At 38.0% G+C, this 18,129-nt stretch overlaps 1 protein-coding gene across 17 annotated transcripts in view; it reads right to left on the bottom strand.

Moving 5' to 3' along the window:
• The window catches only part of PICALM (phosphatidylinositol binding clathrin assembly protein), a 105,885-nt gene that overhangs the window by 51,270 nt on the left and 36,486 nt on the right, over window positions 1–18,129 (bottom strand). For all 17 annotated transcript variants that reach the window (XM_025286197.2, XM_025286195.2, XM_025286196.2 and 14 more), the window contains exons 3-5: window positions 16,242–16,317; window positions 12,353–12,455; window positions 4,878–4,971 (exon numbers count right to left, since the gene is read on the bottom strand). In XM_025286197.2, the coding sequence (XP_025141982.1) occupies window positions 4,878–4,971; window positions 12,353–12,455; window positions 16,242–16,317 (273 nt within the window). The remainder of the gene's footprint in view (window positions 1–4,877; window positions 4,972–12,352; window positions 12,456–16,241; window positions 16,318–18,129) is intronic.

Below are 18,129 nucleotides of genomic sequence, written 5' to 3'. Positions count from 1 at the left end.
TCTAAACAGATTCCTTTGAGTAGTTAAAAGATTGATTAGAAATTGTATTGGTGAAGGGTTTTTCACTTATTGGGCCAATGTTTGCTGCTAAGTCTCCATACTCCTTACCTACTGTGTCCTTGGCAGTGTATTGATTGATATAATAGGTGTATAGAAATGTAAGTAGTAGCCTCAATGTTTGTAACCTTGGACCCTTGAGTTAATTCTTTTCTTGATTGAGCCCACCTCACCTTTGCCCTATAGGAATGCAGCTTTGTCCAATGCTTTTTTGGAGGCTGGTGCCTGACTTTGGAATAATCACCTTTAGAGAAAAATAAATTTCTTAAAATGTTAACAGGCCTCCTGGCCAGAAGATGATGTCAATCACCTGAACTTTTGCATATGATAAGTTTGAAAGCCTGGCTTTGATTAGAACCAGGAACTGCTGTCCTTGCATGACTCCACCCCTTCCCCCATTATCCTCTATGCACAACTTAAGGTATAAAAACTACTTTGGAAAATAAAGTACGCCCCTTTTTTTGTTCACCGAAATTTGGTCTCCCCATGTCGTTCTTTCTTTCACCTTCTGGCTGAATTTTTCCTCTGAGGCGGGGAAGCTCGTCAAGCCTACTAATTTTGCCTGGGCTTCTAAGATCCAACCGGGGAGGCCTTAGTGTCTCCTCTCCTTCGGGAGAACGGGAGGACGCCTGCGGCCTTCGTAGGTGACGTTAATTCCCTGCTTTGGAATTTTATTCAGCCTCTTTTCTTCACTGAATTTTCCTACTGAGCTATCCTTATTTCAGCCGCTTTTCTCCACTGAATTTCCTCACTGAGCTATCCTCCTTCTATTACTCTTTATATCCTTAATTAACATTTAATTAAGCAGTTGTTTCCTGACCCTCGCCTACGCCGTCTCTCCTTCGAATACCCTGGATCAGCTGGGGCTGGACCCCGGTACTCCTCCTGCCCCCAATCCCTCCCAGCATCAGTCTTTTCCAATGAGTCAACTCTTCGCATGAAGTGGCCAAAGTACTGGAGTTTCAGCTTTAGCATCATTCCTTACAACACCCAACATACTACAAACAAATAACAAAGCTAGAAACTCAGTTCAAGTAGCAGTCATTAAAACAAAAATGCCAGGGAAAACAGAGTCTTTGGGCAATAGCTATACGATACATTGTTACAAGTATATTTGAACTTCCCTTTATTTCTTAATAACTGTCATGTTTTGAGTTCTGCAAAGTGGACAAAAAGTGAAATCTTAAGACAGATAGTCATAAGGAAAATTTTTGTACATTTTTAACATCTAAAAACCATTATCAAAAAAAGCAGATTTTCACATCAATCTCTTCACCTCTCCATCACTTTCTTCAGCTTCAGTTGAGTTCAGTTCAGTCGCTCAGTCATGTCCAACTCTTTGTGACCCCATGAATCGCAGCACGCCAGGGCTCCCTGTTCATCACCATTTCCCGGAGTTCACCCAAACTCACATCCATCAAGTCAATGATGCCATCCAGCCATCTCATCCTCTGTTGTTCCCTTCTCCTCCTGCCCCCAATCGCTCCCAGCATTAGAGTCTTTTCCAATGAGTCAACTCTTTGCATGAGGTGGCCAAAGTACTGGAGTTTCAGCTTTAGCATCAGTCCTTCCAAAGAAATCCCAGGGCTGATCTCCTTCAGAATGGACTGGCTGGATCTCCCTGCAGTCCAAGGGACTCTCAAGAGTCTTCTCCAACACCACAGTTCAAAAGCATCAATTCTTCGGCACTCAGCTTTCTTCACAGTCCAACTCTCACATCCATACATGACCACAGGAAAAACCACAGCCTTGAATGACGGCCCTTTGTTGGCAAAGGAGTATCTCTGCTTTTCAATATGCTATCTAGGTTGGTTATAACATTCCTTCCAAGGAGTAAGCGTCTTTCAATTTCGTGGCTGCAGTCAAAACTGCAGTGATTTTGGAGCCCCAAAAAAAGAAAGTCTGACACTGTTTCCACTGTTTCCCCATCTATTTCCCATAGAGTGATGGGACCAGATGCCACAATCTTAGTTTTCTGAATGTTGAGTTTTAAGCCAACTTTTTCACTCTCCTCTTTCACTTTCATCAAGAGGCTTTTGAGTTCCTCTTCACTTTCTGCCATAAGGGTGGTGTCATCTGCATATCTGAGGTGATTGATATTTCTCCCAGCAATCTTGATTCCAGCTTGGGTTTCTTCCAACCCAGCATTTCTCGTGATGTCCTCTGAATAGAAGTTAAATAAGCAGGGGACAATATACAGCCTTGACGTACTCCTTTTCCTGTTTGGAACCAGTCTGTTGTTCCATGTCCAGTTCTAACTGTTGCTTCCTGACCTGCATACAGGTTTCTCAAGAAGCAGGTCAGGTGGTCTGGTATTCCCATCTCTTTCAGAATTTTCCGCAGTTTATTGTGATCCACACAGTCAAAGGCTTTGGCATAGTCAATAAAGCAGAAATAGATATTTTTCTGGAACTCTCTTGCTTTTTCCACGATCCAGCGGATGTTGGCAATTTGATCTCTGGTTCCTCTGCCTTTTCTAAAACCAGCTTGAACATCTGGAAGTTCACAGCTCATGTATTGCTGAAGCCTGGCTTGGAGAATTTTGAGCATTACTTTTCTAGCATATGAGATGAGTGCACTTATGCGGTAGTTTGAGCATTCTTTGGCATTGCCTTTCTTTGGGATTGGAATGAAAACTGACCTTTTCCAGTCCTGTGGCCACTGCTGAGTTTTCCAAATTTGCTGGCATATTGAGTGCAGCACTTTCACAGCATCATCTTTCAGGATTTGAAATAGCTCAACTGGAATTCCATCACCTCCACTAGCTTTGTTCATAGTGATGCTTTCTAAGGCCCACTTGACTTCACATTCCAGGATGTCTGGCTCTAGGTCAGTGATCACACCATCGTGATTATCTGGGTCATGAAGATCTTTTTTGTGCAGTTCTTCTATGTATTCCTGCCACCTCTTCTTAATATCTACCGCTTCTGTTAGGTCCATACCATTTCTGTCCTTTATCGAGCCCATCTTTGCATGAAATGTTCCCTTGGTATCTCTAGTTTTCTTGAAGATATCCCTAGTCTTTCACATTCTGTTGTTTTCCTCTATTTCTTTGCATTGATCGCTGAGGAAGGCTTTCTTATCTCTTGCTATTCTTTGGAACTCTGCATTCAGATGCTTCTATCTTTCCTTTTCTCCTTTGCTTTTTGCTTCTCTTCTTTTCACAGCTATTTGTAAGGCCTCCCCAGACAGCCATTTTGCTGTTTTGCATTTCTCTTCCATGGGGATGGTCTTGATCCCTGTCTCCTGTACAATGTCACGAACCTTCATCCATAGTTCATCAGTCACTCTATCTATCAGATCTAGTCCCTTAAATCCATTTCTGACTTCCACTGTAAAATCATAAGGGATTTGATTTAGGTCATACCTGAATGGTCTAGTGGTTTTCCCTACTTTCTTCAATTTAAGTCTGAATTTGGCAATAAGGAGCTCATGATTTGAGCCAGAGTCAGCTCCTGGTCTTATTTTTGCTGACTGTATAGAGCTTCTCCATCTTTGGCTGCAAAGAATACAATCAATCTGATTTCAGTGTTGACCATCTGGTGATGTCCATGTGTAGAGTCTTCTCTTGTGTTGTTGGAAGAGGGTGTTTGTTATGACCAGCGCATTTTCTTGGCAAAACTCTATTAGTCTTTGCCCTGCTTCATTCTGTACTCCAAGGCCAAATTTGCCTGTTACTCCAGGTGTTTCTTGACTTCCTACTTTTGCATTCCAGTCCCCTATGATGAAAAGGACATCTTTTTTGGGTGTTAGTTCTAAAAGGTCTTGTAGGTCTTCATAGAACCGTTCAACTTCAGCTTCTTCAGTGTTACTGGTTGGGGCATAGACTTGGATTACTGTGATATTGAATGGTTTGCCTTGGAAACGAACAGAGATCATTCTGTCTTTTTTGAGATTGCATCCATGTACTGCATTTCAGACTCTTTTGTTGACCATGGTGGCTACTCCATTTCTTCTAAGGGATTCCTGCCCACAGTAGTAGATATAATGGTCATCTGAGTTAAGTTCACCCATTCCAGTCCATTTTAGTTCACTGATTCCTAGAATGTCTACGCTCACTCGTGCCATCTCCTGTTTGACCACTTCCAATTTGCCTTGATTCATGGACCTAACATTCCAGGTTCCTACGCAATATTGCTCTTTACAGCACTGGACCTTGCTTCTATCACCAGTCACATCCACAGCTGGGTATTGTTTTTGCTTTGGCTCCATCCCTTCATTCTTTCTGGAGTTATTTCTCCACTGATCTCCAGTAGCATATTGGGCCCCTACTAACCTGGGGAGTTCCTCTTTCAGTATCCTATCATTTTGCCTTTTCATACTGTTCATGGGGTTCTCAAGGCAAGAATACTGAAGTGGTTTGCCATTGCTTTCTCCAGTGGACCACATTCTGTCAGACCTCTCCACCATGACTCGCCCATCTTGGGTGGCCCCACAGGCATGGCTTAGTTTCATTGAGTTAGACAAGGCTGTGGTCCTAGTGTGATTAGATTGACCAGTTTTCTGTGAGTATGGTTTCAGTGTGTCTGCCCTCTGATGCCCTCTTGCAACACCTACCGTCTTACTTGGGTTTCTTCAGCTTGTATACCCTGTAATATAGAGGGGATTATGGAAGCACCACCTAAGAAATCAGAGTAAATCTTAAGCAATTATTAAAATATAAAGTAATCTGATTTGGGGCCACATTATAGAAAATCCTTAGCCAAATAGGATAATAGTGTGAAAAAATTAGTCTATGACAACTTGAGATAAAAAATCTAATTAAAATGATGCAATTTTTAAAATACCAAATTACAAAAGCATTTATGTAATCAACTTACATTAAAATCAAGAAGGGCATCCATTTGATTCTGAATAATTGGTACAGTTTTTAGGAGTTTTTCTGTGTTCATGGTTCTCATAACTCCATCAGCCCTGTTTAAGGAAAAAAACAATTGAGTTTGTTATTAAATCTATATTTCAAATTCCCATCTGGTTCTCTATTTAAACAGAGAACAAGCTGTTACCAAACATCACACGTTTTTATGTCATTATTGAACCTGAAACCTCAAGTAGAAATTGTACAGAAAAACAAAAACAGAAAATATCATATGTCCAATATCAAGGTCCTCATTTCAAACTAAAAAGATGTAAAACATGAAACATAAAAATAAAAGCTTACAATATATAACCAGGTTTATACTATACTTTTCACATGAGGAAATCATCTGATGCTCACACTGCTCATTCATCTAAAGGGCATTTCCCTCAAATCACTAAAGAGGACACAGCACTTGAATACAAGTCTTGGTAAGTACCACTTTATTTAAAGTAGTTTATTTGTGACTCAAATCAAAATTATTTTAGGGATTCCTTGGTGGTCCAGTAGTTAAGAATCCTCCTTGTAATGCAGGGAATGCTCTTTGGTACCCTGGTCTGGGAAGATCCCACTTGCCACTGGGCAACTAAGCCCCTGTGCCAAAACGGCTGAGCTTGAGCTCTGGAGCCCGTGAGCGGCAACTACTGAGCCCAAGTGCAGCAGCTACTAACGCCTCGGGCCCTGGAGCCAGCGCTCCTCAACAAGAGGGATCACCAGAACAAGCAGCCCGTGCCCCACAATGAAGATAGCCTCTGCTCTCCACAACGAGAGAAACCTGTGCACAGCAACAAAGGCCCAGCATAGCCATAAATAAAACATGAGGTTATGTACTCAAATATATACAATTTAAAAAAATTTTATTACAATATAAAGAACAGTTTTACCAAGTCATTCTAATTGGGCCATTAAAATAAGTGATGCTTAAGAGAAATTGTTTTTAATAAAATATTGTTACATACTTCCAAAAAGATTTGTTTAAATATTTCTTTAGATATTTCTAAAGAAAGATAAATATCAACAGTACCAAATAAATTAGAATTTTATGAAACTGACACCAAAAACATTAAATAAGAGGTAATAGTTAACACACACAACTAACACCAATATGTTTATTATAGACCAGGCTTCTGTCTTATGGGCTTGGTGTATGTTTTTCAAATTTTCAGAAAAATCCTGCAGGTGGTCTTGTCCCATCTTATAGACAATGAAATTTTAGGTTCATTGAGGTTATGAGAGTATCTAAGGTCAGAAAACAAATTGATTTTAGGGTCAGTGTGTATGTAAACCCAAGTGTATAAGAGTCTAAAGCAGAGCTTTTCATAAACTTCTCGTAGAGGAACAAGGCCCTTTCGAAAAAATGTATAGATGTTCCCTAATTTACAAATGATCCATACTTAGAAATAGCTGTTCTACCCTAAGCTATCTCTTAAAACACAACTCCAGATACCAGAAAAACAATTAAGCTATGAAAAGCAAAAACAGTTCTTTGCAGGACAAGAGTTTAAAGAACAAACACTGGACTGCCTTATGTAGGCAGCTGTTGACCAGTTTTAGTCCAACAACCCTCCCAAATAAGATGTGTTAACTCACACATACCCATGTCCTCACTGACTGATACCAGCTTCAGGGGTTTAGGATGAGGACCTCACCCCCTCTTTGCAGCCCTTTCTTTATCCCCACACATATCACACTCCTGTTGGTCACTGTTGGTCCCTTTAGTTCTCCCTCCCTCTCCTTGCTAAGTGATTTTTTAACCTTCTGGTCACTTCCCCTGTACCATAAAAGACTTCAACATTGGCTCAGTTTTTCTCAGTTAATTTCAGCATCTTACATGCACAATCAATCCAACATCTTGATCTCAAAGGCCCTTAACCACATCCCCTATTCTCACAGTCATGTCCTGACCTTCAGTTCAGTTCAGTTCAGTTCAGTTGCTCAGTCGTGTCCGACTCTTTGCAACCCCATGAACTGCAGCATGCCAGGCCTCCCTGTCCATCACCATCTCCCAGAGTTCACCCAAACTCACGTCCATCGAGCCGGTGATGCCATCCAACCATCTCATCCTCTGTTGTCCCCTATTCCTCCTGCCCCCAATCCCTCCCAGCATTAGAGTCTTTTCCAATGAGTCAACTCTTCGCATGAGGTGGCCAAAGTACTGGAGTTTCAACTTTAGCATCATTCTTTCCAAAGGATACCCAGGGCTAATCTCCTTTAGGATGGACTGGTTGGATCTCCTTGCAGTCCAAGGGACTCTCAAGAGTCTTCATCAACACCACAGTTCAAAAGCATCAATTCTTCGGTGCTCAGCTTTCTTCACAGTCCAACTCTCGCAACCATACATGACCACTGGAAAAACCATAGCCTTGACTAGATGGACCTTTCTACCTGCCAAGAAACCACATTATCCCTAGCCTCCACTACCACTCCCTTACCCTCAATGTAAGAAAAAGCCAAGATTCAGACACCTCATCCTGACAAATCACCTTTTAACTTTCTAGCTACCTTGATCAAGTGTCCCATGACAAAAACTATTTGACTTCATCATAAACTCCAATGTATCAACCCTACCACTACCCATATTGATCCCTTCTAGTTTTCCCTTCTTTCATCTAGCTCATAATTCCAAAGATAAGTATTATCATGCCCTTGCAAATACCCTTCACTCTCTTGCACCTCTCATTCCCTTGTACTCACCTGGCAAATCCACAATTTTCATTCATTATTCAACGTACTCCAGTGTAAGCTCCACTTTTACCTCTATGTTGCCTCTCCAGTGGATACTAGGCCAACATTACTTGACTAGACTTCTCAGCAGCATTCAAACTTTTTCCTCCTTCTTGTAGTTCTCTGCTCTCTTAGCATCCCTGATACCCATCACTCCTTGTTTTCTTCCTACTGCACCATTACTTTTTCAGTCTCTTTCCTTGTCTCCTCATCCTCTACTCATTCTCTAAAATAAATGCTGTGTATCTCAAGATGTTTCTGGGCCCTCCCCTCTCATTCTATACTTATTCCCTAGGATACTGTCATTCCCCAGGCAGAAATTACCAAACTGCCACTTATACACCCAGACCAGAACTCTCAAAGGTCCTAGTTAGTACTGTCAAATTGCCTACTTGATATCTTAACTTATAAAAATCACAGACATCTAAAAACTATTATTTCCAAAATTAATTTCTTAAATTTTAACCACTACCCTATGTTGCTTCCAAAAACCTTCCCAGTAAAAGGTGCCATCTCCCCAATGGTTTAGGCCAGAAACAATGGGAACATTTTTTATTCTTCTCTCTCTCACTAGCCTCCACATCTTTTCTTCCCAGAGAACTTTAAATTTCTCAATTAAGAAAAAGCCAAACAGTTATCACATGCTACGTCAGCAACTGACTTCAAAAAACTCAATTCACAAACCCAAATGCTTAAATATGATTCAAACCAAATGCATGACAATTCATACTCCATGCAGAACACAAGTATTTATTACTTCTGTAATCAAGTGTAATTAAATTCATATACTTACTTCCCAAATATAAGAGCAATGAATTAAAGGCTGATCATCCATACTCTTACTCACAGACAATATCTGGATTATTCTTTCTTTTGCTAGTTACTAACAATGTCTTACCACTTCAAACTGTACCAATTTAGAATTCAAGATAATTCTACACAGCAAGTTAACACTATCAAAAAAATGAAATGCTAAACAAAAAGAAAATGAAGGGACCAATGTTTAACACAACCAACTAAAAAAGATACATCAACAGGCAATTTACTGGATCCATTTTTCATAGAACCATTTAATGTACTATTTAGAAACTCATCTAATAATCTTTTCAAAAACTATTAACCATCTACTATGTTTAGACACTGTGGAAAGTCCTGAAAATAAGAATCCGAGACTGTACTGTCTTCATGGATGAGAGTGTCATAAAAAAATCTAACAGAAAAAAAGGCTTCCTCAAAAAATATTTGAGTGAAATCTTGAAGAATGACTAAGAATTTGCCTAAAGTAAGTGTATTTAAGTGAAAAGTCATTTAACCAAGCATGCATGCTGAGTCGCTTCAGTAGTGTCCAACTCTGTGTGACCCTATGGATTATGGCATGCCAGGCTTCACTGTTCATGGGATACACCAGTCAAGAATACTGGAGTGGACTGCCATGTCCTTCTCCAGGGGAATCTTCCTGAGCCAGGGATTGAACCCACATCTCTTATGTCTCTTGCATTGGCAGGTGGGTTCTTTATTACTAGCATCACTTGGGAAGCCCATTTAACCATACAGGGTAATCATTCATTTTGATTTTTGAATATCCCATATTTCTATTAGAAATTGTAGTTAATCTCCATCTCACTTTTTTAATATCAAGATATATTCTAAATGAATCTAAGATTTAAATAAAAATACTGAATCCATAAAAATATCCAATGAAAACATAGTCAATTGATCACTTCGGGGTAGAAAACCCCACTCGAATTTGCTTAAAAGACTATAGCCATAAAAATAAAGATAACAATTTTTATCACATAGATTTTTTTAAAAGTTTTAATAAATGCTAAAAAAGGGAGGGGGGCAGTATTTATAAACTGTGACAACTTATTTTCCCAATAAATCCAAAAGCTTGTCAGTTTGTCATGTGCTAATAAGCATTATATACAGTAAATCATCTAATTCTCACAAAAATCCTAATAGATAAATGCTATTAACATCACCATTCTACAAATGAAACAATATTTACAGAACTTTGCAGTGGCACAGGGGACATGGGTTCAATCCCTGGTCCAGGAAGATCCCACATGATATGGAGCAACGAAGCCCACGGGCCACAACTACCAAGCCTGTGTGCTACAACTAACGCAGCCCATGCACGCCAGGGCCTGAGAGCCACAACCACTGAGTACACGTGCTCAACCACTGAAGCCCGCACACCTAGAGCTGCGCTCCACAACAAGAGACGCCACTGCCATGAGAAGCCTTGCACTGCAACAAAGAGTAGCCCCACTCACTGCAAGTAGAGAATGCCACACACAGCATCGAAGACCCAGTGCAACCAACAATAACAATAAATAAAATTTTAAAAATTCACAGATGAAATAACTTGAAGCTTAAGTCAACGCTCTCCAACCGTGCCACACCATGCTACTACGGTACAAATGGGCTATACGTATGCCGCCACATTGATCCCAAACCCTTCAGTCTCATGTAGTCCTTTCCATGTAACATACTGTCCTGTGAAAATAGCATCAGTTTGTGTGGCATGATGTGGAAAAAGTTAGCCAATTGATGGATATGTAATAAAAGATATTTTTTCTTAGGAAATAGGCACTGAAATGTTAAGAGCTATAAACTGTAAAACGGCATGAGGTATATGAGGACTTGTCTAATCATCGCCCAGAAAGGGTTCGGCAGGGCAAAGCCTGGATGGCTCCTTCCAGCTTGGTTTATAGATTGTGTGATGTCCTTTGAGTTGCTCCCTCTTGACAACTGAACTCACAGTGTGATAACCTAGTGATTGCACTGTTTTCATCAGTCACATTTTTACAAATAGGTAGACTCATTCATCGGAGAAGGTGATGGCACCCCACTCCAGTACTCTTGCCTGGAAAATCCCACGGACGGAGGAGCCTGGTAGGCTGCAGTCCATGAGGTCGCAAAGAGTTGGACACAACTGAGCAACTTCCCTTTCCCTATATATAATCCACTCTCAAATGGGTCAAACAAAAAAGTAAACAAACACATACACAAAGAATAATTAAATGTTAAAAACTGATGAATCTGAGTGAAGTGTATAGGAGTTATCTGTATTGTTCCTGCAGCATTTCAGGAAGTGAATTATTTCAAATAAAATTATTTTTTAAAAGTTAGCAAGCTAGCTGAAGTATCTTACTAAAATCCCTCATCTAATTGGAGTAAAGCTAGAAATCCAACCTAAATTTATCTGACTAAACTGCCAGTAAGCTTTTAAGACAGAAGAATTTTAAAAGTCCAATGGAGAAATGGGCAAAGGATACTAAAAAGCAATTAACAAAGCAAGAGTGGTATTTTTACAAAGAGAGAAAGAGGCTCAATATCACCATTTAAAAGTTAGTCAATCAACTAACAAAATAAATACCTAATGAGATACATTTTCATGATGATAGAAGAATACAGTGAAAGAGGTATTTATAACTGTATTTAACTCAATAATTTGGTACCACTTTTATATAGGGCAATTTGGTGTTTTCTATTAAAATGGTAGTCAAAGTAGTCAAAGTCACTCAGTTGTGTCCAACTCTTGCGACCCGATGGACTGCAGCCCGCAAGGTTCCTCTGTCCATGGGATTCTCCAGGCAAGAATACTGGAGTGGGTTGCCACTTCCTTCTCCAATTAAAATGGTACATGTATATATATATATTGTTTGACATGTCAATTCTAAGAATTTATTCTACAGGAAATTTCACTTACAAATGCAACCACAGGGACCTCCATGATGATTCAGTGGTTAAGACTCCGTGCTTCAACTGTAGGGTGCACGGGTTCAACCCTGGTTGGGGAACTATGATCCCACATGCCAAGCAGTGTGATCAAAAATAAATTAAAAAAAAAAAAAAATGCAAGCATATGTAAAAGAATATTCAATGCATTTCTTTTATAACATTAAAAAAATGAAATAAATCAAAGGTACATCTAGAACATAATTCTAAAGCCATTCAAAAGAATGAGCTGGTTCTATGTGCACAGATATTGAGAATATCTAAAATACCTATTAGGGGAGGTAAGCAGTCTTCAAATAGTGTGATCCAAACATGTGATTTTCTATGTGTCTTCATACACCTATTTTTATTTCTATTTTCACAGAGAAAACAGATGAGATACACCAAAATATTAACAGTTTAAGTCAGATTTCTATGTTGCCTGGATTTTTTAAAAATAGTTTATTACTTTTATAAACCTAAAAAACATTCAGAACAGACAAATCCTTACGGATATAAAGTAGATTTGTGACTGCCAAGGTCCAGAAGAAAAGGAAATGCATGTTTTGGAATTAGACAGCAGTGATGCTGCACAACTTTGTAAATATACTAAAAAAAACCACTTATTGTACACTTTAAAAGGGTGAATTTTATGTTGTGTGAATTGTCTCAATAAAGCTGTTGAAAAATTTAATAAGAACTTCGAAAATCCTAGTTCAAAAGTATCTGATATACTTAAAAAAAACATGAAGTTCATCTTTTAAGACTGGCTGGAAATTCTGTAATTCATAATCAAGAATGCCTATTGTTGTTGTTTAGTCGTTCAGCTGTGTCTGACTCTTTGCAACCCCATGGACTGTGGCACGCCAGGCTTCCCTGTCCTTCACCATCTCCTGGAGCTTGCTCAAATAATGCCTGCAGTTAACATTTTAAAATATTCAAGTTCATTAGATGTCAAAAAGAAAAAGAATGCAAGAAAGCTTAACTCACCCTCGTTTCACTTTTGTGAAATCAAATGCAACTTGTCTGTATGAAACTGCTTTTTCATTTAGATACCTACTATACCTCCTAATAAATGTAGACATGTCATATCCTGTAAGAAAAGAAACATAAAAGGATTTCATAAAATATTAAAAACCCGATTAGCTTAGAAAACCAACTTATTTTATCCATTGGCCACAATGTCTTGATATTCCACCTTCAATTTAGTGATATGAATTAAGTGACATTAACATCTATAATATTTTACATTTTTAAAGTTAGGTATGTCTTATGTGGCTTAGAAAAATCTTCCCCCTTAAAATTTCACTAAAATAGTAATTCTGCTTTATTCTGACCAACATTCCTTTTATTTATTGGAAATTGAAAAACTTGCTTTCTTATACTACTTGATAACCCCATAACTCAAATTTAACATCCTGCAGAACCAAAATCCCTCTCCTCAAAATCATTAATTTAATATTTTTCATATTTTTCCATCTTTAGTTGCATATGATTTAGCACAACTTATGGGTGCCAACCTTATAAGTAGCAGAGAAAATGACTGCATTGTACAATGAAATAAGTGGCAATATGCAAATTTAAGGCCTAACAAAAAATAATTCTATGAGTTTTCAATGAAACTTTCTAAGTGAATAGCTAAATCATTCTAAGATTTTGCTTCAACACAATCATGAGATTTGAAGACTTCAGCACCATAAAATCTAATCAATATTATTAAAAACAAACAAACAAACTTGTGTTTCAGCTACTGCCTGGCTCAAGAGAGTCTACAAATTTTTGCTCTTTCCCTTGTGGCTCAATTGGTAAAGAACCTGCCTGCAATGCCAGAGACTTGGGTTCGATCCCTGGGTTGGGAAGATCTCCTGGAGAAGGGAAAGGATACTCACTCCATTATTCTGGCCTGGAGAATCCCATGGACTATATAGTTCATGGGGTCGCAAAGAGTCGGACACGACTGAGCGACTTTCACCTTCACTGTAAAAGCAGATCCATTCTACTTTAGTTCATCTTCATCTAACAAATTTAATTTTAGTTGATGGTCTCTGCTACTTTAAAAAGATATAACACCAAAACAAGTGCACACACACACATAAAGTACAGTGACTGGATTTAACATAATCACCAATTCATTCATTCAGCAAATATTTCTTAGTAGCTGGCTCAGACAGTAAAGCGTCTGCCTGCAATGTGGGAGACCCGGGTTCAATTCCTGGGTCGGGAAGATCCCCTGGAGAAGTAAATGGCAATCCACTCCAGCACTCTTGCCTGGAAAATCCCATGGACGGAGGAGCCTGATAGGCTACAGTCCATGGGGTTGCAAAGTGTCGGACATGACTTCACTTTCACTAACTTGCTACTGGAGAAAAATCAGTGAACAGAAAGAAATCACTGCCCTCAGATATTCTCATAGCTATTAGTGTATTGTATAAGGTGTCACATACTCATATTTTTCAGCTCTTTAGTTAATACTGTTTCCTCTAATACACTCTACTAGATCCTCACTAAGGGGAGAAACATCTCTCATCCTTCAAGGCTCGGTCTCTAAAACTTTCCCTGAACTCTTTGTGTACCCATATTATTCTTACTTCAAATAAAGCTATTAGATGTATACAATTATCTGACGCACTTTAATTGTAATATATACAACCAGTATAACAGCCGGTATATACTGAATAAAATATACCAGACTCCACCCAACAAAATACATCAGCAATCAAAATTACAAAAATATCACTGAATTATAACTTTTTTATCATTTCAGTCTAACCTTTATAATATCTTTGAATATAAGCTTTAAATAAAAGGCCTAAAAACTGTTCTCTACATAAATGAATGAAAGCCTTAAAACCTTGTCACTAGAAGTGCTTAATTTCCATCTCAAAAAAGTAGAAAATCAGTAGTTAATGAGACACAAAAAACCCACTTGGAACATATGCATATATTCTGCTCTAGAGTAGTGATTTGCATATTGTTTTCCAGACTCTTACAGTTCAAATGAACTAAATAAGGCTGAAAGCAGAAATAAAAAGATGAGGTAGTTTTATCCATGTTCCAGAAAACAAAACAGCTCCAGTTTCACCTATTATATATACAGATAGCTTCTACTGAAGATTTTACTTGAAAAAGGGATTTCATGGCTTCATTTTTTCCCCCCTTAACTATTTAAGGCATGGTATCTCTCATTGAAGTAAAATCAACCTTGTAACAGCTGGTTCGATGTACAGATTACTGATCTTCCAGAATCCCTGAAAGACTGAGTATTCAATTCTAATTAGCACTTTCAACTGCCAAAAGTAAAGAAGTATTGAACAGTTCATAAACACATACACAGCTACTCACTAAATTCTACTGATTTTCATCTCCACAGAAGCCACAATTCAAGCCCTCATTAACTCTCTACTAGATGAGCAAAATAATGACCAGAGCAGTCTCAAGGTCCTTAAGATGTTACTCACTCAAATACAACAGGCTAGAGTGGTTTTTTTTAATAATACACGTTCCTTCTCTCCTCCTCCCTCAAAAACTTTGATGGTTTCTCACTGCATTATAAAATCCCAAATATATCAAAATCCTTTGTGCATGATTTTGGCCCCAAACAGCTTTCCAAGGGTTATCTGCCATTACATATTCTCCAACACCTCATCTTACACTCTATTCATTTTCATTTGCCCTATAAATAAACACCCATGCTCTTTACCATCCACATACATCTGTGTACCTTTGCTTAAGTCAACTCACATTCTCATCCATCTTTCAAAGCACAGCACAAATCTTACCTTTTCTAAAGATACTTCCCAGCTGAAACTTACTGCTGAGTACTCCTTTAGTATGGTCTTAGTATGTCCTTTATGAGGCTCTTCCTAGAGTTATTCTACAATGCTAACAGTCTCGCTCTGGCTAAGTGTAACAGATCCCGTTAAGACAGTACGAACATGGAGGGCTACAGTACTAGACTACAGCAATTTCATGTTACTGAATTAAAGTAAAATAAATAAAATACCTGGTAAGTATTAATAAGTAATTCATCTGAAAAACATATTATACTTACCTTTGCTACTAAAATGTATGATATTCTCAACATTTCTTAGAATAAAGTATAAAATAATAACAAAAGCAACAACGAAAGCAGATATGTTAAAAGTTACTTTCTACATTTACAGATATGTAAAGTTACATCCTAGCTTTACATTTTTAAAGTTAGGTATGTCATATGTGGCTTAGAAAAATTTTCCCCTTAGAACTTCACTAAATAAGTCTGTTTTATTCGACCAACATTCCTTTTATTTATTTAATTTACTGGGAATTAAAAAACTTGTTTTCTTATACTACTTGATAACACCAAACTCAAATTTAACATTCTATGGAACCAAAATGCTACTCCTCAAATCATTAATCAATTTAATATTTTTCATACTTATCAATCTTTATGATTTAGAACAACTGTAACAGAATGTAAGTAGTGTCTCCTATGTGCCAGGCATCATTCTGGGCACCTTACATGTATAACTAGGTTACACCTAATGATAATCCTACAGGTGGGTGCTATCATTACTCCTGATTTTACAGATGCAGAGAGGTAAAGTAACTTGCTCAAGTTTATGCAGTTGGTGTTAGAGATGGGATTCAATCCAGGCAGTCCACTTTCAGAACCCATTCTCTTAAACTGTTACTTTATACTGCTTCTCAAAGAGCTCTGGGTGGCAAGAAGTGAAGTCAATCAATCTTCTTATGCAAAGATACTTTTTTTTTCTCTACAACCGTCACTAAAACATGAGGCTCCTCCATAGCATATGTTCTAAAGGACAGAGTTCAACTTTGCAGTAATCCTCAAATGGGGTCACTCTTGATTTTTCTGTAATGAATAAGGTGTCTTTACCTTGCAATCCACTTTTATCCAAAAAATTGCTTAAGTTAAACAACGTGTTTCTTGAAGCCAAATACTGAATGAAACGCTGGGGGGAAAAAAAGACAACAAATGATTATGTCAAATAGTACTGCCATCTAAGAAACTTTAACTTGAGAATTAGGGGGGAAAGTGGTGGTTAACACATTTATCTTATCTAGTTTAAATTTATCATCTTCAGTCCTCCCCAAAACATAAAACATACTTTTCACTAGCATGCAGGAATTTATTAAAGTCTAATGCCCACAGCTATGGTATTAAAGTTAAAAGGAAACAGGCACTTTTAACTAGAAGCGCTTTACTATAGCATATTATGGCTACAGCTAATCATATTCAGATGGTGCCTTTATTTTAAAACAGGTATCTAGTGATCCAAATTTTTATTATTTCTTTTTAAAAACAGAATATTAGTAATCATATTGGAGTATAACAGAACAGACATCCTCTTACCCACAGTCCATATTAAAAATCATCACTTTAGATCCCCTTACAGAATCAAATTACACACTACTAAAGACCCACGCCTTCAACACCATTCCCTTCTCTTCCTCCCTCTGCAAAGGCAATCACTTTTCTAAAGTAGGTTTTTATCATTCCCATGAATGTTTTTTAAAATTTTACTACATATATAAGGATCTAAAAATAGTACATAATTTTGGTTTCTATCTTAAATTTACAGAAATTCTATACTGTACTCATTCTTTTCCAATGTGTTTTTTAATAACTTCTTCCCAAGAATTATCAATTTAATATATGCACATCTAGTTCACTCATTTTCAACAGTGCGTGAGTATTTCAACAAACTACTGCATCTGTTATATATCCATTTCTACATGGACACTTAAGTTCTTTCCAGTTTTACTGTTATTAGCGATGTTTCACTGACGTCTTTGTTCTGGTCTCTACCTGCAGGCATGCAAGGGTTTCTCATGATATACACTTAGGGCTGAACTGTTGGCTCAGCAGGTGTATAAAAATTCATCTTCTCAAAATACTGTCAAGCCCCTCTCCAAAATGCTTACCATAGAACACTACCTTAATTTCCTTTTACACACAACCTCTAAAACAGCTAAAGAAACTCTTTTCAACTTTGTAGGACAAACTTTAAAAGGACTACTTTTGTAAATGTATGCAGAGCATTACTATCAATTTTATGTACACGATCACTTCTCTGACTCAATAGTGTTCATCAGAGATCACCACAAACTAACAACCATGATTTTGAAAAACAATTTGAAAATCAAAGACTCCTGTTTCATCACTTATCCTAAAACAACTTGTTTCAAAATGCATTCAAATATCCTCAGACAAAAAAAAAAAAATCCTAAGACAATGTAACACTCTATGATTTTCGTAAGTTTTGATGATTCTTTTTTGTGAGGGGCTGTGCTGTGCACTTGTAAGATGTTCAGCATGCCAGCAGCCTCTACCTTCTACATGCCAGTAGCATCCCCTCCAGTTATGCCAATGTCCCTTGAGGGTGAAAATCACTCGCCTGCCTTGCCCTATTTCAGAACAACTGTTCTAGAGAATCTCCATCACCACAGCATAGTGAAACTCTATGCATACTTTCACAGACCAGTAACGCCTGCCAATGCAAAAACTTGAGGGTTGTACAAACTAGCACACAAAAAAGAGCAGAGCGCCAAATTTCTCTCAGCTGCTGAAGGGAAACAGTTTATCTGAAAACCACTACTGAAATGCTACCTTTCTCTTCCTGTCAGTCAGTTGTAAGGAATGACAGTCAACTTTCTATTTCTTTGCCTTTTAAAAAGGTTTTGTTTCTGGTATTATCACCGTTGGGGCTTCCCAGGTGGCTCAGCGATAAAGAACTCGCCTGCCAACGCAGGAGACCCAAGGG

This window comes from Bubalus bubalis, chromosome 5 (genome assembly GCF_019923935.1).
Source record: "Bubalus bubalis isolate 160015118507 breed Murrah chromosome 5, NDDB_SH_1, whole genome shotgun sequence".
NCBI classification, from domain to species: domain Eukaryota; kingdom Metazoa; phylum Chordata; class Mammalia; order Artiodactyla; family Bovidae; genus Bubalus; species Bubalus bubalis.
This window is presented reverse-complemented; position numbering and strand designations above follow the sequence as displayed.